The 23,835-nt window shown below is 40.5% G+C and overlaps 1 protein-coding gene across 4 annotated transcripts in view; it reads left to right on the top strand.

Moving 5' to 3' along the window:
• Window positions 1-7,017: 7,017 nt before the first annotated feature.
• Window positions 7,018-23,835, top strand: part of carm1 (coactivator-associated arginine methyltransferase 1) — a 29,273-nt gene continuing 12,455 nt past the window's right edge. For all 4 annotated transcript variants that reach the window (XM_034113681.1, XM_034113682.1, XM_034113683.1 and 1 more), the window contains exons 1-6: window positions 7,018-7,271; window positions 15,058-15,180; window positions 18,662-18,768; window positions 21,535-21,639; window positions 23,147-23,257; window positions 23,369-23,546. In XM_034113681.1, coding sequence (XP_033969572.1) covers window positions 7,130-7,271; window positions 15,058-15,180; window positions 18,662-18,768; window positions 21,535-21,639; window positions 23,147-23,257; window positions 23,369-23,546 — 766 coding nt within the window. In that variant the 5' untranslated portion in view covers window positions 7,018-7,129. The remainder of the gene's footprint in view (window positions 7,272-15,057; window positions 15,181-18,661; window positions 18,769-21,534; window positions 21,640-23,146; window positions 23,258-23,368; window positions 23,547-23,835) is intronic.

The raw sequence follows: 23,835 nt of genomic DNA on the forward strand, positions 1-23,835 counted from the left end.
TCTTTGAAGCTGTGTCTTGCATCATTTTTACATCTTCATTTTTTTAAACAATATTACCTAAACCAATCTTTGCTTTTAATGCAAATTATTATTATTTTCTGCTAAAATAAGATCACATAAATCGTGTTTTTAGTTATGGTTGCAAGACTTTTCACAACGACACACTGGCCTGTGTTCAAAACATAAACTGGAATAGAGCATACAATTTATATAAATTACCGTGAAAGGAGTAGAAAGAGAGTCCCTTGATATATTTAAATGCACATATTGCATAATTAAATAATCAACACATGTTTTTAATGATAATAACTTACATTAAAGGCTTCTCAATTCTCTAATTTCCCCTCCTTGACTCCTCGACTCCTCGGTCCTCCGGTAGTGACCCGGAAATGTATTTCAGCGCGCCATGTTGAAGGACATCTCATTTCTCTAAATGCACATCGAGGACCGAGCATCGAGGAGGCTCTCTGGAGGAGCTATAACCGAGGATACACTGATGGTTCCTCCACGGCTCCTCCGTGGATATATTTCCGGCAACAGTGATGTTTCAAAGAGTCGTGACGCACGGCCGGACTTATCTCAGCCAATGACAGCTCTGCATGCATCCCCTTCCCCTGGATATTATTTTATTAACTGCTTTCATCGCGACCCGATGAAAGCAGTGAGAACAGCTGTGAGGTCCGTGCAGAAAGCAGAGCAGTGTGTATAATATATATCACTCAGTATAACAGGCCTACATTACTCTCTGTATTTGTATGCTTTAGTTTAGTAGATATCTACAAACAAAGAGTCGATATTTTTCTAAAACCATTTAGTGCTTCACATAATAAAATACACAACGGCTGTATCCTATATGCATTAGGAGCTGTAGGTGCGTGTTGTACAGTGTTGTACAGTGCGTAGATGCGGCGGACAGACAGGTCTCAGTTGGTTTGGTGTCCTTACTTTTAATACTTGTAAATAAAACCTTTGGCCCGTAATTTCAATTCTCCATTTCAGCGACCAGAGAGGGGGGGGGGGGGGGATATATCCAGGCCATCTGTAGAATCTGGAGAACCACAGAACGGCCGGCCCTTTAAAAAATAATTGTTTAACGTCATCATTTAAGTTGCGCTGACGGCCGACAGAGGGCGACAGCGGCCGCTAATGCAGTTGTGTGGTTCTTATCTGTCAAATAATCACACACGAAGAAGAAAAAAGACCGGCCACGCGAAGGGTGTTTCTCAATGTCGAGTAAAGCTGCTCCAGAGCCACTATTTCAAGCATACTACGTCATCGAGTGCCGCCGAAGTACTGTTCCAATGTCCAGCATACTTGGAATTCTACCGAGCCCGGCGTACTTCGTTTGGAGAAATTTCGAGGCTGCACATGTGTAGACTCCGCGGTCTTAAAATCCCCACAATGCTTTGCGCACGGACCAATTTCCCCAAATCTGTGGCGGAAAATGTAAGGCGGGGCCGCTCATATGACGCACACATGCACACTTGCTCGCCTGTTCCACACTTCGTTTTCCGAATGCCAGGCAGTATTCTTGCCTCGCTTCTGAAGCAAGTGACTCGGAAGACATGTGCTACCAAGCAAGCGTACTCGACATAGAGAACCACAGTGACGCATCCTAAAACCCGGAAGTAAACTCCTTCCGGTTCCTTCGTCAAAAACGCAATGCAATTTCTCCATAGGATTTTGGAAAATAGCTCGAAATAAGGTCTGTGGTTGACACACATTTAAGAGATGGATCACGTTTTGTTCAGCCGGATAATATCCACATGTCTACCCTACTTTTATGATTTTCTAATCATAAATCTAGTCGCCAGAAGCAAAATGCTAACGTTATGCTATAAACGAACTACAGCAGGGTCGCTTCTTCAACGTCAAGCCAACTTAAGATCCATATTCAAACATACAGATTCTAAATGGTACAAGTTGAAGCGTTTGTTTGAACAGTTTGCAGGAGGCAGGTACTTGCTTTCAAGCAGAACAGGGCAAACAAACTTAGCGGGAGTGTTTTACGTGTTTGGTGTAATGATGTAAAATGGCCTGGACAACTTCTGTAGTCCTATTCAGCCACATGTTAACAACCATCGTTTTTCAGACACGTACACTCTTCAAAAATCACCAGCGGGGTCACTGCTGATGTATTTAATGTCGTAGAACAAAAACGTGATCTGTCTCTTCAATTTGTGTCAACCACAGACCTTATTTCGAGCTATTTTCCAAAATCCTATGGAGAAATTGCATTCCTTTTTGTCGAAGGAACCGGACTAACTTACTTCCGGGTTTTAGGACGCGTCACTGCGGTTCTCTATTGAGAAACACCCGAAGAGAAGGGATAGAGAGGCGAAGTCCCGCCCATCTACTACCCATGGGACCTTATTTCGGAAAAATAATGTATTGAAGTCAATGGGGAGAGAAAGATTATCTTTCGATCCCGTTTGAATTGTGCCACGAATTACACATATGATGTTTGTCAATCTTAAAAAATAATTTCCATGTCAAAAAAGTCACAGTTTGTCGTAAAACTGTTTAAATATAAGACTATGAAAAATACGCAACAAGAAAGACTACACATCCCAGAATCACGGTCCCGCATGCTGGCTCTTACGGAACCGACTAACTCCCCTTGTGTGTATGTACAGTTCTCAACATGCCCAGACTTGTAGTGATTTTCACCTCTTTTAATACTTTTCGCCTCATTCTGAAAGAAAAAAGTGAAATGTGCCAACGTGACGGCCGTCTTGGTGTGTGGTGCGAGACGGGAGATGTAGTTCATTGAGCGGTTTCACACAAAAAAAAGTGTTACTTCACAGTTTTACGACACATTTTTATTTTTTTGACTTGCAAAATTATCTTTTAAATTGACAAACATCATATGTGTAATTCGTGGCACGGGATCGAAAGATAATCTTTCTCTCCCCATTGACTTCAATACATACTTTTTCCGAAATAAGGTCCCATGGAGGTCCCCCGGAAAAGGAGGGACTTCGCCTCTCTATTAGACCATGGATGTATAATAAGAACTGGATACAGCGTGGGAGGCGGGGCCTCGTTAATTCCTATGAGAGTTGCTCATTGGCGCATGAAGACAAAATGGCCCAACTTTTGAGAGAGCCCGGCGCACTTCCTGGGGGCTTGGATTAGACGCCGCTGTCACTACCCGATCTGCCCCCCTGCCCGATTTGCACTGCACATGTGCGAGATGGTCCGCCATATTTTACAACTACATACGGCAACTCTAATAGGACACTTGACACAGTGGCGTTTGGCAAAGCAGAAAAAGAACACTAAAAAAACCCGACAATATTAATCTGAACGAGAGAGATGAGTTATTGTTATTACAACGTGACTTCACTATTATTTAACAACTCCTTTTATTGGGTCATTTTATTGGGTTAAGTACATTGTCAGAATAAGTGAGAAATGGATTTCTGTTAGACAGCTATCATACTGAAGAAATATTGACAGTGAATGTATGCAATATGTATGGCATTCATAATTTATATCTAATTACATTAACTGTGAATGTCCTTCCTTTTATTTCAAATAAAATAAAATAACAAAAGATTTTTATATAGATATTTCAGACGTTTATGACTCGCACATGCACGATGCAAATCGGGCAGCCGTCTAGACGTCAAATGTCCTATTAGAGTTGCCGTATGGAGTTGTCCAATATGGCGGACCATCTCGCACATGCGCAGTGCAGATCGGGCAGGGGGGCAGATCGGGTAGTAACAGCCGCGGCGCGGCAGACAGGGAGAATGAAAAAACATGGATAAAAATGAAAGAAAACGAAAAGAAAAAGGTGGGGCCGAGAGGGCAAGAGAAAAAAAGGTGAAGTCACTCGCAGGCAGGGGCGGATCTAGACAAATATTCATGGGGTGGCAAGAGGGTGGCAGGAGATTTTGAGGGGTGGCATCCCCTGGCAGAAGTATATGCGGATTTAATCGCAGTCATATCAATCAATGTTAACTTGGAAAGCCACAATATTAATATTTTAATTCAATAACATAGGTGACATTATTGTGGCACATCAGTAAAGCCTTACATACATATATATATATATATATATATATATATATATATATATATATATTAGGGCTGTCAAGTTAACGCGTTAATAACGCGTTAACGCAAAAAAAAATTAACGCCACTAATTATTTTAACGCGATTAACGCATGTGTATTTTTTGGCCTCGGCCGCCGTAGTTTCAGAGCGCATCGAGTTTAAAATACCATCTACAAGCTGATGCTGACAGCCCCGCTCCTGCTGCCCGCTTGTGGCAGACCACACTTCCACGCTCACCGGCAGGCCCGGACTGGCCATCGGGAGGACCGGGAGGGTGTGTGTATGTGTGGCGCGAGCGAAGCACACCTTACGTGTTGTTGTTAGCATCTGGTGCTAGCTAGCTGAGCTAACGGATATAAGGAGCTGTTTCAATGAAAACAGAGGAGCGACATTTCGCCGACAGCTGCGCCGAGCACTTGACTTTATGCAGGTAGCCAGACAGCACACTCAGCACGGATAGTGCGCGCAACACAGCTCATACACACAGGCATATATGCCTTGAGCTGCACATAGCTCCAACAATCCATCACAGTGTCTCCACATTCTCTCACACACACACACACACACACACACACACACACACACACACACACACACACACACACACACACACACACACACACATACACACACACACACACACACACACACACACACACACACACACACACACACACACACACACACAGTATTGTATTATTGTATGAGAGAGGTTCTAGGTTGAATTGAGGCGAATATTTGTAATGTTCAGGTTGTTGTGTTTAATATTCATGAGAATATTTGTCATTGTTCAAATGATAATAAACAAACATATAAAGCATAGTTGTCCACTCATATGTTGATAAGAGTATTAAAAACTTGAAAAATATCCCTCTAAGGTACATTTAGAACAGATAAAAAATGTGCGATTAATTTGCGATTAATCGCGATTAACTATGGACAATCATGCGATTAATCGCGATTAAATATTTTAATCGACTGACAGCCCTAATATATATATATAAGGTGGCAGACATCATTTAATGAATTTTAACTGAACAATAACTGAATGAGTTTGTTTCACTCTTAGACCAGCAGGGGTACCAAATCTATGCAGACTGCTGCAATAAGTACATTAATTAACTGTCTCGTCGATGTTTGTCTGAATGAATATGATACTATTAACAATCATATTATTCCTATCAGCTGTCAATCACTGTTATGATTCACATATTCATTTATTATTGAATAAACTATATTTTTTGGAGGAGTTAATGATGAATGTTCCTCAAGATGCTTGCTCACCCTCCTTCAAATTTGAAAGACAAGTAATTATATCATGTATCAAAAGATTCAAAGGAACAGTTCAGCGCCCCACGACTTTACTGCAAACAGTTACAACCTTGACTTTACATCAGAAAGAACAAACATTAAAGAAGTGACTAACTGCATCAGTTAGGGTTAAAAAACGTGTATTCAGCTAAAACATATACATCGCTGCAGTTATTATCCAGTGGAAAGTCCTTACCTACTGGCCTAGTTAAATCAAAGTGGTTACTTTTTTTTGGCTGGGCAGTGTAGTTTTACACACCGTCTTATTTGACTTTCTCAGGACTTAAATCAGTTTTTTAGGGGCAGACCCCCACAAAGAAAAGAAATATATACACACATAAAAGGTCATCATCTTAACAGTTTGTTATGCTCATCGAGTCATCCGTGAGCAGAGCATCAAGTTGGCATGTCTATTACAGCTGAATGTGGCGATTACCATGTTGTTCAGCAAAACGCCTCACAAACTTATTAAGATCCAAAGCTTAGTGCGTTTTGATTCAATGCTGAGTACAGCCAAACTTGACAGTCTCTTCTCTGTCATTGTAGACCGCAAATACCTCATTCCTTCCGTCTACTTGGGTCCGAATGCTTCTCGTTTTGCACAAAACAACGTTTAAGTTGAGCAAAGAGTGAATTTCAATTTCTTAGTTAGAACTTCAATGTGGTGTTTAAAGTTTAGATTTCTGTCATAATATCCTGCCTGCCACTGATGACCTTTATACACTGTCATGATTACACACCACTTTACTTGCATCTGTAGCACATTGTTGATTAAGATGCTACATGTTTGTATATGCTATTGGTTCATTAAATTATTACCACAACAATGTTGCATGTTTTTGGTTCCCTCTTGATAATAATAATAATAATAATAATAATAATAATAATAATAATAATAATAATAATGGGTTCCATTTATAAAGCACTTCATATTTGATTTCAAATCCCGAAGTGCTACAAGCAGTGAGCATGAATATATATATTGATATTTTTCATTTTCCCATATCGGAGGGTGATTTTTCACCAGCCTATAAATGGTACACTGGTTTTTCTTACGGTATATCTGGTAGGTAAAAGTGTTGTGTCAAATGAAAGTGAGAGGATGACATGCCGCGTCTGACCACCAGGCGGCGCTGTTGGAGCGAAGCCCGGCCCGCCGCCTCCAGCAGAGAGCAGTGCGCGGTTGGATCATGGATGTTTAAGAACTGGATACAGCGTGGGAGGCGGGGCCTCGTTCATTCCTATGGGAGTTGCTCATTGGCGCATGAAGACAAAATGGCCCAACTTTTGAGAGAGCGAAACGTCACGAAAGTATTCATATAATCATATAATCCGTTCTTATTGTGCATCCATGGGTAAAGGTAAAACTCATGTAGTACTGAACACGTCACATGAACGTGCCGGGCGGCGCGGTCCCGTGGGTTAGATCCGCGTTCATAATGCAGAGGAAAATAACTCAGAATAACGTTATTAGCACATTTTACAACTTGAGGACCGAATGTTTTTAATAAGGGCTATACAAATGTTCATACTGGGTAGTTTATTTAGTTTAAAAAAAATTATCCAACGATTTACAGACATCTCTTTCCCAATGTTAGTCAATGGGAAAAGTCTTTCCGGGCCCAGCGACTGATACGGAAGTGTAGTACCGCCGTTTGGCCACAACGAATATTTTCCTCAGAGTACGGCGCACTTCCTGGGGGCTTGGGTTGGATGTGAGCGCCACCGACCTGTCTCCACTTCCAGATCGAAGATGGCGGTCTCGGTGTTCCCCGGCGTGCGGCTCCTCTCCATCGGAGACGCGAATGGAGACATACAGCGACATTCAGAGCAGCAGCCCCTGCGGCTGGAAGTGAAGAGCACACAGGATGCTGCTCTCATCAATCTCTCCAATGGTGAGTTGACCTTTCCCGTAGTGGCTTCTCGGATGTTCGGCCTGTCTTAACTGCCAGTGCTAATGCTATGCAGTGCTAATGCTTATAAAGCTAATCTGGCCATACGTAGTGTTAGCCGCCAAGAAGCTAACCCGTCTTGGAGAACCACGTCGCCTCCCCATGTTCATCACGAGGGAGCCCCATAAACTCCAAAATTGTCTTCGTTTGATGGGGTGTTAACGCTGCCCCAGCTCTCTACTCCCACACAGCCGCCCGCTCCCACACCAACACAGCTAGCACCTAACCTGGGACGTGAGCGGAGTTAGTCACTCCAGTGGCGTTAAGTTGTGTTTAGCTCCATGCTAACGTTAGCTAAACAATGCCACCAACCCGGTGATGCACCAACGGTCGTCTAACGTCTTGTTATGTCTGACTAACGTTTATTTTGTCACATTCATAATAATAATTGAACATGTTTCTGGGTTCCTCTTAGAGACGTGTTCTTTGCTGTTTTAGCTTGTGTGGACCATAGGGCATCCCTCCTGAGTCCTGCACAGCGCGGCGTTCAGCCAGGAGCCGTAAACACATACACTTATGAAGATTTAACTTTTTGGATATAGTGGTATTTTGGGTAGCATAGCGAGGCCGGGCCCTCATTACTTATACATTCATCTTTGTTCTCATTGGGACAATAGCCGGGTCCCTCGCTCCTGTGTGGTGGGAGGGAGGGAGGGAGGCTTTTCTTAGTCAATGGGATGTCCCGCTGAAAAGAAGCAGCAGCTGCCGGCACAGGCCTCCTCCGCTCATATGCGGTACAGAGAAAACCGCCCCCACACATCTCTGGCAGCACACATAAACATATTTTATAAAGTTTAATTTATCCCTGAGAAAAAAATCAAGTAATAGAATTGTAAAGGGAAAAAGACTGATGAGATAATTATGGGTATGGTAAACACACTGTTAATCAGCCACTAAATAACATATCTGCCATCCATAGGAACATGTTCTAAAATATTTGATCAAACTTTGACCAGATCAATGAGTAGTTGAACTGCATTTGGGCTATGGCTGCAAAAATTGGAAAAAATTACTAATTGCGATTACTATTTTTGAAGAATAATTGTCATTATAGTTAGACAAATATATTCAATAATTATTGTTTTATGTTTTTAGGAGAACATACAATGTTTTAAGTCAAGTCTGTAGAATACGATTTGTAGGCCCAAACATCTCTGCATCTCAACATAACTTCATTTAAAAATGACATTTGAAAACACATTTAGCCTGTAACAAACCCGCTCTACCTTGCGATTTCGATACAATTTCAATTAATTATGCATTCCCAATTTGAATGAGTGTATGTGCAGGAATACGAAAAGCTTCTCTTCTAAATATGTCTAATAGTATGTTACTGAAAATAAAATCACAATATTCAATGTAAAAATGAACACATTTCCCAGTGAACTAAATATAAGTAAATGTACATATGGCCATTAAGTTTCTCATTTAGTTGCTTCAGCTGTTACATTGCCTGACATTTCCGTTATAATTTCTTTTAAGAGACAAAATAAGAGAAGTCAATTCCAGATGCTCAACCTCCCAGATGGTGTCCCGAACGAACAATCCACTGGATTATAAAAAGTGTATTATTAGCATAGGTAACGTCCCCTATTAAGCTGTTGTGCTGTGTGCAGAGATGCACCTGAAAAAGTGTATGAGAATAAGTAAACATGTGTTTTTCTGTTGCAGGAAAATCCAAAACAGAAGTATGTTTGCCATTTAGAATAATCAGGTTTTTCAATGCAAGGCAGTGCTGTGAACTCTTTTGTTGAGTTGCTTTAAATGCTCAGAACTCATTTAACTTCCCTCTAATAAGTAAGCCTACTGTAGGAATCAGGCATTTATTGTGAAAGGTTAGAACGTAAGGGGTGAAGTTATAATGGTTTGCTTCTGCCATTGACAATAAAGCATTGATCCTCCTATTTGAGCTGACAGAGCATCAGTGTTGTTAATGTACTCCTTCCATAAGTATTGCTGCAACTTATGGCCTTACTTTAGTGCTGTATTTCTCTCCGTGAGTCTCTGCTTTCTCGAGGAGCCGTGGACGGTTGGCCACAGAACTTTATTGGCTTTGATGAGCGATCAGTGGGATCTTATCATTACTATCCCTGCACTTTGTTCCAACCCAGTTTAGATCTAACCATGCTCACTTCCGCATTAACATGGCTCAGCGTGACTGATCATGTATGTATTAAGGAAACGTGCCATCCCTAATGTTAACCATGCAGAAGTAATATCATGTCTACTCTAGCTTGAGAAAATACGTTATGGGCTGTTTATCAGTCGGCGCAAATGAAAAACATTACAGCCACCTGCAGCAAGAGAAATATTTTGAATATTTGTTATCCTCTGACAGTGTTGGAAAGTAACAAGGTACATGTACTCAAATACTGTCCTCATGTACAAAATGTGACAAACTAAATGAGCTAGTAGGCTACATATTGCTTTCTAGTTCATTCTTTTTTAATCCAACGTGAATTAATATTACAAAAATAATAAACATTTACTCGGCTCTGCATAATTATGATCTTCTTTCATATTAAAAAAAAGGGCTATTTTCATCAATTGAATTTGATAAAGATCCTCTAGGAAGCGATTGTAGCTTATATAGCTTCATTCAAGTTCATATTTGGTGGGATGAAAACACACGCTGACGCTGTGTTGATGTTTTCGTCATGCGGAAGTGGCCGTGCTTAAATCTAAAGATAGACGGGGTAACATCAAATAGTATAATAATATCGCGTTACTCAAGTGTATCAACATATCTTCTTACATCACTAGCAGTCTTGTGTATAATTAACCAGACTGACTGACTGGAGGAGTTTAAAGAAGCAAATATAGATTTCCTGTCAGCTCCATGGGATGGAGAAAGTTCCCTGCCTTTTCCAGTGAGTGAGGAGATCCTGTAGTGAAACCGACTGGGAGCCTTATCAATCAATGTAGATACAGTTAATACATTCAAAAGAACACATTTACAGCAGGATACTTGTATGATTTGAACCGTAAACAAACACTGTTCTTGTCTTCATCACACTACATTTGAGTACAAATTCTTTTTAAAAAACCCACTTGTAACTGAAAATGTAGTTCCAATTTAAAAAGTACCAGGACGAAAGTAAGAGGGTGCAGCGCCAAAACCTTATTTACTTATATAAAATTGCCAATAATTAAATGTAAATGTTAAACAAAAATGCAGATGTACAGGTTCATCTCTGTATACCTGTACTTCTCTCACTTTATAATCAAGTAGTCAACCGTGACAAAGGAAAGTGTTCCTACATTTTGCCACCTTATGTGGGCGACTATGTCTCAGGGGTAACTGTGTGTACCAATCAGAGGGTCAGGAGTTTGATCCCTAACCCCTGCAGTCAACATGTCCTCGGGAAACATTCAGTGTCTTGTCTCTTGTTCACCGGTGTTAGTGGTCGGCTTGTGGAAGGAGAGCCGTGCTGCGTGGCTGCTGGCTTCTCTCCCAGAGGATGCATCTCTCTTAATCTGCAGGGCTGCTCTTAATCCTTCCGGAGGTTTCAGATTATCTCAGGCTGCTAACTGAGGCCCCGGCTCCACGAGGACGAAAACGGGTTGAATCCGCATATTTCTCATGCGTATAGCCCTCTAAGCTCGACGACGCCGTAAGGGAAACGTAGAAACAGACCCCGCAAACGACAACGGGTCCAAAGGTGGATAGATCTGGGAACGGAGCGCTCTGGGGGGTCCAACGGGGCCGTGGAGTCGCCTATACGGTCATTCGTTTTCATAGCCCCGCCTCTCCCCCCGCAGGGTTGCTATCGTGCTCCAGTCGCTACTGACCATGCTACAGTTCTTTGTGCAACATCTACAGGAGCTCCTCCTTGAATTCAGATTATTTATCTTTATCTCGATATGGACATAAACGCGAGTGAAGTCTAATCTGACAGGACGGAGACACGCAGCTCCTGCCGCTGTGATGCAGCGGGAGCAAAACACACACTTCAAGTCAGATCATCACCCTTAGCTATTTTAATTACCTCTCAAACTAAACTAGTTATAAATATGTTTATTTTTACTGTCGGGTCACTCATTACAGGATCAGCTGCTGCATGAGACAGACACTGACGCTGTCAGAAGAGAGGAAAAAGAGACAGGCTCTGTGTATTTGATGATTATATATCATTATATCGTCGTTATTCATTTGTTTTAAAGCTCAATAAATAACAATGAAGACCTTTGACCGGCACTTTTATAATTTTGTCCGGAAGATTTAAACTTTAACACACGCTGACCGGCGAAAAACTCTGCCCGGTTCTGTCGGCCCCCACCGCGGAGAATAAACAGAAGTGCAGCCATGACAACCATTCTTCTTCGCTGCTTTTGTGGAGGAAGTTGCTGCTTTTGTGGAGGAAGTTACAGCGCCACGTACAGGTTCGGCATATGTACTGCAGCTTTTCCAGCGTTTGGATGTAAACGGAGCTGTCTCGTGGAGCTTGACACAATCCGGTGTATATTGCGTGGGGACGGAAGCTTTTTGCGGTTGCATTTGCGTTACTCCGATGCGTTTTGCCGTATTTGTCCTCGTGGAGCCGGGGCCTGAGTCTGTGTCAGGCCTGCTGCACCACCTGGAGGCTTCTCCCACTACACAAGTGTTTGACGGGGCAGAGCAGTAGCTAGATGTAGTAACTTTCCAGCTTCATATCTCATCCTCAGAGGTGGGAAAAGTACTCAGATGTTGTACTTATAAAAGTACCAGAGTGTAAGAATACTCTGTTACAAGTAAATGTCCTGCATTCAAAATGGTACTCAAGTAAAATTCAAAATGATTAGCATTAAATATATTTAAAGTACTCATTATGTCCATTTCAGAACAATATATATGATATGTTTTATAATTATTGATCATTACGATACGATAATACTTTATTGGTCAGATCAAGTCTGCAATTGGACTTGCATCACAGCAGCTCCATGTGTAACATCAACATAGACACATATCAAGACACAATACATGAAAAACACACAACAAACATTTAACATAACATCACAATCACTGAGAGAAAACACGAAAGTGTTCTCAAAGCTGGTAAAGGTGCAGCTAGTTTGAATGACTTTGTATACTGCAGGGTAGCTTGTCTGATAGCTAAAGTCTGATTTCATCTGAAAAGTAACTAAAGGTATTAAATAAATGTAGTGGAGTAACAGTACACCATTTACCTCTGAATTTGTGGTGAGGTAGAAGTACAAAGTTCTTTGAAAATTGAAAATACTCAAGTAAAGTACAAGTATCTCATAATTGAACTTTCGTACATTGACTAAATGTACTTAGTTACTTTACACCACTGACGATCCTCTGTTGAAAGAATGAACTAAAAGTATCATATAGTTATGATGACTGATAATAACGTCATCAATCATTCTTGCACAGAGGCAATAATATCTGTTTTATCATTGTATGCTTTCATATCAGTGCCTTTGTAAAAGTCTTCTACAATCATATCATCTATTGTCATGTAAATGTATGGTTATCACAGGCACAGTTAGAGATGGACCATTGCACATGTTTCAGCCCATGTGTTATAAATTCCCCTTGTATGCCAGGGAAACCAAAAATCTTTGTTATAAACAATTATGAACTACCTTTCAGGTCTTCATCACACTACATTTGAATGACTCCATATTCCTAAAATCATCAACTTAAAAACTGAACATTTAACAGTCAATGGTGACTTACTAATTGTCCCTCCATGTTTGTATGATAATAAAACATATTTACTCGTATAAAATTGCCATTTATTAAATCCAAATGTTCAACAAAAATGCAGATGCACAGGTACATCTATTACCGTGTCTTCTTTATAAAGCAGGTCACCCTTTAAATTAATAGTAAGTTATTTATCTTAAAAAACCAAGTGTGTATGATGAAATGTTTCAAACTTTAAACAGGCGGATCTTTAACTAAATGCTTAGTTGGGGAGTTTCACTAAAAATAATATCCCATAAGAATTCCATAGTAATACCAGTTATGAATGTATGATGAAGACGCGCCACAGCGTACACACAGTGGTGGTGATAATGCTTCCCTCACACTTCTCTCTCCTAAAGTGGAAGGATAGCTTTGGCTCGGTTCCTCCATTACCATAAACACACACTCTGGTTTATTTATACAACACACACCCTCTTGCAGCCACAAATACTCACAAGAGCACTTCATGTGGATGAGTCCGCCGCTGAAAATAGTCCCGACACACGCACTTCTGTTAGTTTGATAAAAACTACAGTGACCAGCTGCAAGTAACTCATGAAACTAGGGCTGCTCGATTATGGCAAAAATCATAATCTCAATTATTTGGGTAAATAATTGATATCACGATTATTAAAAACGATTATCCATTTATTGAAAAAAAAAATGTGAACAGTATGTTTTTAACAGTTGATTATCCTGAACTTTAAGTATAATTCAACTGAAAAACCAAAAAAAAAAAAAAAAAAATTTATTTATTTCGATTATGTTTTCATAATCGTTGCAAGCCAAAATCGTAATAGCGATTTAAAATACGATTAATTGAGCAGCCCTACATGAAACTATATTTGTGTTTTTAAATCTGCAGTAGGAACCAGTGGGCTTCACTCTGAGGGACAGGAGACGGACTCACACACAGTTGGTTGATAATTCTCCGATTTTTGGCAATAAAACATATCGGGGCTGGGCGGAATGAAGAAATAGTATACCAAAACTAAATGTCAATATTCATGTGGTGACAATATTATAGGGTTGACCATTGGTTCTTTAACAATATATTTACACAATACGTTAATACAAAATAAATAAAAACCATTATTTATGTGGATTAGTTCAGTGACTACAGCAAAAAAAGAGAGCAGTAAGAAAGGTATTGCAAATTAAATCAAATCCCTGCAATGCAGCTTTTAAAAATAGGAAGAAAATACAGTTATGATATTACTATGTCAAACATCGAAATCGATATTGATATATTGTATTTACTTGTGTCTATAAAGTCTTGCGTAGACATTGAGTTGGATCTTCATGTAATTCATGTAACAATGAACACTGATATCATCAGTACGTCTGGAATAGATTTTTATTTCACAGGACATACTATAAAAAAGACTATCAAAGTCTATTAGGTAAAAATGTATCTCTGTTACTTTTCAAGATCTAAAAAAAAAGGTAAACATATTTTTGAGCATTTGTGGATAATCGTCCACAGTGTGAGCAGGCAGGGGATGAAGAGGCTCTCCCACACAGGAGCAGCTTGTGTGCGATCTGAAATTGAAATGTCAGGCCGAACATGTGCCTGCAGCAAGAAGAAACAGTCTGTGGCTGTCCTGCAAAATGCAGAAAACATCAAGGCACATTTTGTTCATCTGAAAATGCACATTTCACATGAGTAAGGTGTCAGTAAGAGATCCACTTCCAGCTCGTCCTCAGTGCTCGTTATTATGACCAAATGTCACCTCCAGACCCCGGATTTTAAAAGTGCAGCTTTCAGCAAACCATTGTTTTATTGCAATTTCTACCTTCATAGGTAGGTAGTCACACTGATTGTAAGTCTCAAAATGAGAGCACAGAGTAGTGCTATCTAGGTAGTAAATGATAATAAAATGAATAAATACACTTCAGATTCTTGTAAGATGCGTTGGTGAGTAAGACATTTATCACCTGTGATAATACACAGGCTTTGAGGTGGAGGGATACACGTGTTGAAGCCGTGTTGCACACATGTCTCATGTTGTCCTAACTTTTTTGTTTCAGGAGAGGAGAGTGTGTTCAAGTGTTCGGTTTCCAGGGAGACTGAGTGCAGCCGTGTTGGGAAGCAGTCTTTCATCATCACACTGGGCTGCAACAGCGTCCTGCTGCAGTTCTCCTCACCTGCAGGTACACACACACACACACACACACACACACACACACACACACACACACACACACACACGGCCAACACAACAAGGCTGGGAGATGTACGAGCCTCTATAGAGTGGTGCAGTGATGATGTCTTTTGATAGGCCGACTTGGAAGTTAGCATCACAAGGGCTCCCTCGACAAGAAGCAATGGAATTTATCCTCTGGATTTTTGAATGTTCCAGAAAATAATCTCTGTGGCAAACACATGTTTATGATACTAACACGTTTTGTTCAGCAGGATAATCTCCACATATAAACAGCACTTTTATAATAGTTGAAGAACAAGTGCAATCACCAAAAGTAAGTGTAGGCGATAAACAAACTATATTGCGGTCACACAACTGCATGTCAATATCGCTAAGCTAACGGCGGCTAGCAGTCAGTTTGATGACGTTTAGTAGTCTCATTTAGTCACCTGTTAACAGTAGCTGTTTTTATGGCCCATAGAAACTTCAGACGTTCACCTGTGGGGTGTTTACTGATTTTTTTTAATGTTGCAGAACAAAACATGAACATCTCGTAACCTTGTATTTAACCAACCACAGATCTTATCTTGGGCTGCTAACCAATAATTTAGTCAAACAAACCTTTACTTTACAACGTTGGAGCTCAGAAGTGCTTAGATGCCAACACATTTCTAGGTTTAGGACTCGTTCCTGCACCTCTCTATGAATGGTCTTATTCTTATATTTGCTCTTAATACTGAATGAAATAACCAAATATAACAACCAAAATAATGAGAAAACAATGGTACAAAGGTTCAGGAATAAGGCTAGCAACATTACGGAACTATGCATAAGCACAAATTATGTTACAGAACAAAACATTTAAAATGTTCTCAGCTTGTGTTATTGTATTATTTCAGGCTTCTAACCAAAAACACTTAAAAAAAAAAGTTGACTTCCAGACGAGGAACAGGAAGTGCTAAAATGCTGACTAATTTCCTGGATTAGTACATATCCCTGCACCACTCCATGGGCTCCGGTTTAGAAGAACTTGTTACCCAACATTGGAATAATTAATTATTAAAGCAGCGATCTTCATTGCAATACCCTAAAGAATTGTAATCTTCTCATTAAATATTCCACCTTATACTTTCATTTAAATGTCTCCACCATCTAGCTCCTGCCATTTTCAGCACTATTCTGCCTCCGGTATATCAGAAGCAGCGTTTCCGCCAGGGGGGCGCCTTGCCGTCATTTGATTAAAATATTAATAAGAAGATCGAGAGTTTTTATCGCTTGAAATAACAAAAAGGACAAGGACATCCCTCTGTTGGAGGGCCAAAGGAGTCTGGTGGGATTATTTTCGGAGTATTGAAAATCGTTTCCCAGACATCGGCGGTGCCTACCACAGGACAACACGGAACGTGCGAGATTTGGACACGATGAGCGGGGGGGGTTTTAGTGGAGCACCCGCGTGAACTGCGAGCACCGGAGCCTCGCAGCGGCGAAACTGAGACTCCGTGGTAAACTGTGGTAACATGAAGAGCCGTTTGGGAGCCGAAACAGCCGGCGCTTCTTAGAGCAGGGGTTCCCAAAGTGGGGGTCGCGAGATGATTGATATAAATAAATAATTGTAATAATAAAAATAATAAAAAAATATATTTTTTAATTATTATTATCCAGTGTTTCCCACATAATTGGATTCTATTTTATCAATCCATAAATCAGAAAATACTGTCAACAGCCCTAAAATATCAATTTTCGCCATGTTTTTAGGTATAAAATGTTATATAATTCAGGCTATGAATGATATATGAACAAACCCTTCTGAAAAACATTCAGAATATTGATAGGAATATAACTGGAAGGTTTGGTGTATGTACGTGCTACTGAAGTGGACATTTCTCACTCAGAATAGGAGAAAAAACTCATTTTGAGAAAACAACCTTTAAAGATTGCAGTGTGGCGCTACCTAAACCCTGCTGTTCTTTGGATGACATCTTGCGTCTCAACGGACTCCGTGAAGGTATTTCATGTTCGGGATCATTTGTTTTTTGTCTAACCTTGCTTCGTGCAAGTGACAATTGTTGTCCTCTTCTCTGTGAATGTTTTTTTCGCTGTTCTTTTGCCATTTTGAGATTTAAATTTCCAGTAAAAGCTAAACCAAGAAGTGTTTTAGCACACCACGTGACGCATCTGAACGAATCACGTTGTCAGAAATTGAGATTTCATTTTTTGGTTTAAGACCCCTTTGTACTTTCACGATTGGTTGCTGATACAAAGGAAATGACCATATTTGGATCAGATGAGATTGTGCAGGAGAGACGGAGCTTTCCAACGATATCTCTGTTGACATGGTGCAAACAGCGGTCGCGGTACTTTATGTTACGTTGGAATGCTAACTTTTGGTGAGACACACCGGAGTTGAGGATCTGTGGGTTTTGTATGTCGATGTATGGGAAACACTGTTATTTGTATTACTATTATTAATAATAACGTGTACATAGAAATGTTTTCAGGGGCGGACTGGCCATCTGTAGAACGCCCCCTCTCGGGGTGGACGCCCTCTCAGCCCTGGTCTGGCGGAAACACTGATCAGAAGTACATTTTGCAATTAGCCACACTGTATTCTCAACAAAAGGCTCGCCGCTATGGAGTTCCTCGTGAGCAGCTCACAGCAGATTCAGGATTTCAAGGGATTCTGTAAAAGTCGATTATCATGACACAACCACATTTTTTTTTAAAGTTATGATTATTTTGATTGATATTGCAATTGCGATATCATTTGGAATATTGGAGGGAATTAAACTTTTTGTTCTACTTTTTTTTATATTATCATAGGAGATGTATTAATATGATCAAAGTGTGATTCTTTTTTTTCCTGTACCAATGAAAAGTGTAAAAATTGCTTATAGGCCTGGACTTCAATGCAGAACAATATTTCATTGATTGTTACAATGCCATATATTAGGCCTTACTGCGAAATGAGACATTGCACTAGTCCATATGGCTATTTTGATAAAATACACATTGCGTGTGCAGCCCTATTAACTAAAGTCATACTTCCCATGAAGGGGCTGGTTGAATAAATGAGCTTTAGATGTGCAGTAATGTTAATATGTACGTGTCCTGGGTGGGAGCAACCCGATGAACACACCAGAATCAGTTTTATTACCAAGTAGGGTTACACATATTAGGAATTTGCTTTTGTGTAAACGATGCATACAAAGACACAGAAAGAAGTTTATTTTAAAAATAGAGGAGCCGAAATAGTACAATTTTATAAAACCATTTTAAAGACTGTTGTAACAAATTAAAAATAAAGACACTATTTACACACAATATAAATATGTAAAAACATAACACATGATGTGTTTAACGGCCTTTGACACACGAGCGTACAAACTGTTTGGCGTAGTTAAATTCATAATTCCAAACATTCACCATAACTTTTCTGATGGTGTGTTGTTGTGTAATGTAGTGTGAATTGTAATTGTTTGTGTGTTTAGACTTCCAGTCCTTTTATAACCTGCTGAAGAACAGTCGCGGACACGTCAATGAGCGCTCCGTCTTCAGCGACAGAACAGAGGACTCCTCTGCTGTACAGTACTTCCAGGTGAGCGGCTCTCAAACAGTGAACACATCACACTGCAGACATGACACTGAACACATCACACTGCAGACATGACACTGAACACATCACACTGCAGACATGACACTGAACACATCACACTGCAGACATGACACTGAACACATCACACTGCAGACATGACACTGAACACATCACACTGCAGACATGACCACTGAACACATCACACTGCAGACATGACACTGAACACATCACACTGCAGACATGACACTGAACACATCACACTGCAGACATGACACTGAACACATCACACTGCAGACATGACACTGAACACATCACACTGCAGACATGACACTGAACACATCACACTGCAGACATGACACTGAACACATCACACTGCAGACATGACACTGAACACATCACACTGCAGACATGACACTGAACACTGCACACTGCAGACATGACACTGAACACATCACACTGCAGACATGACACTGAACACATCACACTGCAGACATGACACTGAACACATCACACTGCAGACATGACACTGAACACATCACACTGCAGACATGACACTGAACACATCACACTGCAGACATGACACTGAACACATCACACTGCAGACATGACACTGAACACATCACACTGCAGACATGACACTGAACACATCACACTGCAGACATGACACTGAACACATCACACTGCAGACATGACACTGAACACATCACACTGCAGACATGACACTGAACACATCACACTGCAGACATGACACTGAACACCATCACACTGCAGACATGACACTGAACACATCACACTGCAGACATGACACTGAACACATCACACTGCAGACATGACACTGAACACATCACACTGCAGACATGACACTGAACACATCACACTGCAGACATGACACTGAACACATCACACTGCAGACATGACACTGAACACATCACACTGCAGACATGACACTGAACACATCACACTGCAGACATGACACTGAACACATCACACTGCAGACATGACACTGAACACATCACATCACACTGCAGACATGACACTGAACACATCACACTGCAGACATGACACTGAACACATCACACTGCCAGACATGACACTGAACACATCACACTGCAGACATGACACTGAACACATCACACTGCAGACATGACACTGAACACATCACACTGCAGACATGACACTGAACACATCACACTGCAGACATGACACTGAACACATCACACTGCAGGACATGACACTGAACACATCACACTGCAGACATGACACTGAACACATCACACTGCAGACATGACACTGAACACATCACACTGCAGACATGACACTGAACACATCACACTGCAGACATGACACTGAACACATCACACTGCAGACATGACACTGAACACAATCACACTGCAGACATGACACTGAACACATCACACTGCAGACATGACACTGAACAACATCACACTGAACACTGACACATCACACTGCAGACATGACACTGAACACATCACACTGCAGACATGACACTGAACACATCACACTGCAGGACATGACACTGAACACATCACACTGCAGACATGACACTGAACACATGACACTGCAAGACATGACACTGAACATCACACTGCAGACATGACACTGAACACATCACACTGCAGACATGACACTGAACACATCACACTGCAGACATGATACTGAACACATCACACTGCAGACATGACACTGGACTCACTCTGTTCTTAGGGGACTATCTATAGTTTCACAACGCTCATTGCATTCATTCATTTTTAAAAGGTTGGGTTTGGAACCTGTTTGAATGACTTTACAAGTCAATAAAATTCAGAGGTGGGAAGTAACTAAGTACGTTTACTCAAGTACTGTAATTGAGTAAAATGTTGAGATACTTGGACTTTACTTGAGTATTTCCATGTTATGCTACTTTGTACTTCTACTCCACTTCAATTCAGAGGTAAATGGTGTACTTTCACTCCACTACATTTATTTAATACCTTTAGTTACTTTACAGATTTGCATTAATGATGTGAAATATAATCATGTAAATAAGACTTTAGTTACACCTGGAGTAAATTCACAATGATGCTAATACTTTAGTTTTTTACTTGGGTACCATTTTTAATGCAGGACTTTAATTTGAAACAGAGTATTTCTACTCTCTTGTTCTACTTTTACTCGAATACAAGATGTGAGTACTTTTCCCACCTCTGCTTACATTTGATTAATATAGACCAATATCACAAAGATCACCAATTTGTCTGGTGGCTGTACGGTGGCAATATTTTGAAATCCCTTTCCATATAACAGCAGTTTTTAGACATGTAGGGCTATTCATAATGCCCAGGTCTAACCCCGCCACTCCCTTTTATCTCAATCAAATAAAAGATTACACTAAACTTGGATTAATTTACTTCTCACGATATTGAAATATTCTACACATATCTTTGCAAATATCTAATAATAAAACTGAAACAGGATCTGCTCTGTAAATAACATGTCCTGTGTTCCCTTCTGAGGGATAGAAGTAAGATCTGTGAAGGAAGAAATGTGTATTTAATGTCAGTCCCATGAAGCCTCACTCTTAGCATTCTTTATTCAATAAACACTGACATGTTGTGTCCCACACCCGGGTTAACCTAGGCTTTTGACTGCAATACATTATGACTTTTTTCGACTTATTGTGAGGATATGTTTTGTTTGTCCTCCCTGAGGCTGCTTGCACAATATTGATTTATTTAGATAAAAAATGCATTAATGTTTTTGTCTCTGCAGTTTTATGGCTACCTCTCTCAGCAACAGAACATGATGCAGGACTACGTTCGGACAGGGACTTACCAACGGGCTATTCTCCAGAACCACACCGACTTCAAGGATAAGGTAAACTTCAACTGCTGTATAGTTTATAAATTACACTTACAAAAAATAAGACTGCAGCCATAATATTCAGTAGCTCCATAGATGAATAAAAAAAAGGGGTAGTTAATGAGTTTCTTTTGTTTTTTTTCAAACTTCGGGGGCTGCCGGTTTATCTTTTCACGAAACTGTGTCTCTGGGCTTCTTAACATTTCAAAACCTATGAATGTGTCATACCCACTTAACGGGAAGAAACTCAGCTAACTGACGATACGAACCATTTTTACCGAAACAAAACATAAGTCTCACAAGAAGCGTCTAAATGAGCCCTGAGCGAGAAAATGCTAACGCACTTAGCACAGAACTCACGGTATAAATACTTTATTACTTATCGGATCTGCACAAACAAGATATTAGCTAGCAAGCTGAGATTCCACAGATTCTAGAGGTATTAGTATCATCACTGAGCGATCAAAACTCGCGGCAGGGGAAGCAAACCCAGACAACACACAACGTAGCTTTACGGAGCAAACACGGGACATTGTCTTACCTTTGCTGTTGTTCTGATCAAAAGTTGTGTTCAATGGCATTAAAACGATAAAAACGCTGCTGAAGGTTAATCCAATGTGTCTCTGTCACTTTGAAATGATTACTGATAATCCATCGTCCTATTTATGGCAAAAACTGAGTTTTCATATATAGCTATTATGATAGCTACGAGAGTGTATGACAGCTTCCGGTTTTGGGCATTCTGGCTGCGCATCACTCTATTCACCAATGGCTAATGTTTAGATGGATTTTAGGAACTTCCCCTCGATTCTATTGGCTCTAACGGCTAAAAAGAGGTGTCAATCATCAAAATCGACCGATGGGTTCCAGAGATATGGAAAATGCACCCAAATGACCCCAGAAGTTTTTTTTTTTTTCTAAACCTCTCTAAAAAGGTCAAATTTCACTTGTTTTGCATCAATCTTGATACAGGGTACTTATTATATGTTATAGTTTGGATTCCTAAAGCTTTTAGTCTACCATCCCATCATTCAAGGGTGGTTTTCACTATAAGTAATGGTTTATTTTTGGACGGACACTATCATTTACATTTGTTTTACTATGTTCAATCTGAATTTACTTTAAAATAAAATAAATCTATATTGATTCTGACTTTTCTACATCCAACTCACAGGTTTATCATTGCTTTGAGACAAAAGATTATTAATTTACCCCTTTTAGAAGTGAAGATATAGATATAGAGCCTGAGACCTGAAAAACAGGCTCAGGGCTTAACAGGTTCAAACTTAATCCTGCACCACTCTATAGATCTATCAGTGTGGGAGAGTTATTGAAGTGTATGTAAATCGCTTTGGATTAAAGCTTCAGCTTAAAACATGTACTTAAATAAACATGTTGTTAACCTAAAGCCATGGGCATGCTGAGCCTTGCTATTATTCAGATATGCACACACACTTTAAAATTATTGACAGATTGATGGTGCTGCACAGACCTGTAATAAACCCCGCTCTCTTCCCCCCAGGTGGTGCTAGATGTGGGCTGCGGCTCGGGGATCCTCTCTTTCTTTGCAGCCCAGGCTGGAGCCAGGAAGGTGTACGCAGTGGAGGCCAGCACCATGGCACAGCATGCAGAGGTCCATCCATTTTTAATATGCTATTATCAACCGCCTGACTGATATGTTCTGATACCATATCACTCCGCTGATAAATTCTTACTTTAACATTGATGTGTGGTGTGCCTCCAGGTGCTCGTGAACAGTAACCGCCTCGGGGACCGGGTGGTCGTCATCCCGGGGAAGGTGGAGGAGGTGACGCTGCCGGAGCAGGTGGACATCATCATCTCAGAGCCCATGGGCTACATGTTGTTCAACGAGCGCATGCTGGAGAGCTACCTGCACGCCAAGAAGTTCCTCAAGCCCAACGGTGAGGACGTTTGGGGCTCATGGGAAAACATTTTAAAAAGGACATATCGTGCTCATTCTTTTAAGTTCATATTAGTGTCAGTGTCTGTGACATGTTTACATGCTTTAATGTTCAAAAAGCTCTTTATTTTTCTCATACTGCCTGTGCTGCAGCACCTCTTTTCACCCTCTGTCTGAAACCAGAGCCCAGTCTGCTCTGATTGGTTAGCTGGTCGGCTTTGTTGTGATTGGTCAACTGCTTACCACACCTCTTAGCCCAGTGGTTCCCAACCTGGGGGGCGCAGCGCTAT

This window comes from Trematomus bernacchii, unplaced genomic scaffold (assembly GCF_902827165.1).
Source record: "Trematomus bernacchii unplaced genomic scaffold, fTreBer1.1, whole genome shotgun sequence".
Taxonomy (NCBI): Eukaryota; Metazoa; Chordata; class Actinopteri; order Perciformes; family Nototheniidae; genus Trematomus; species Trematomus bernacchii.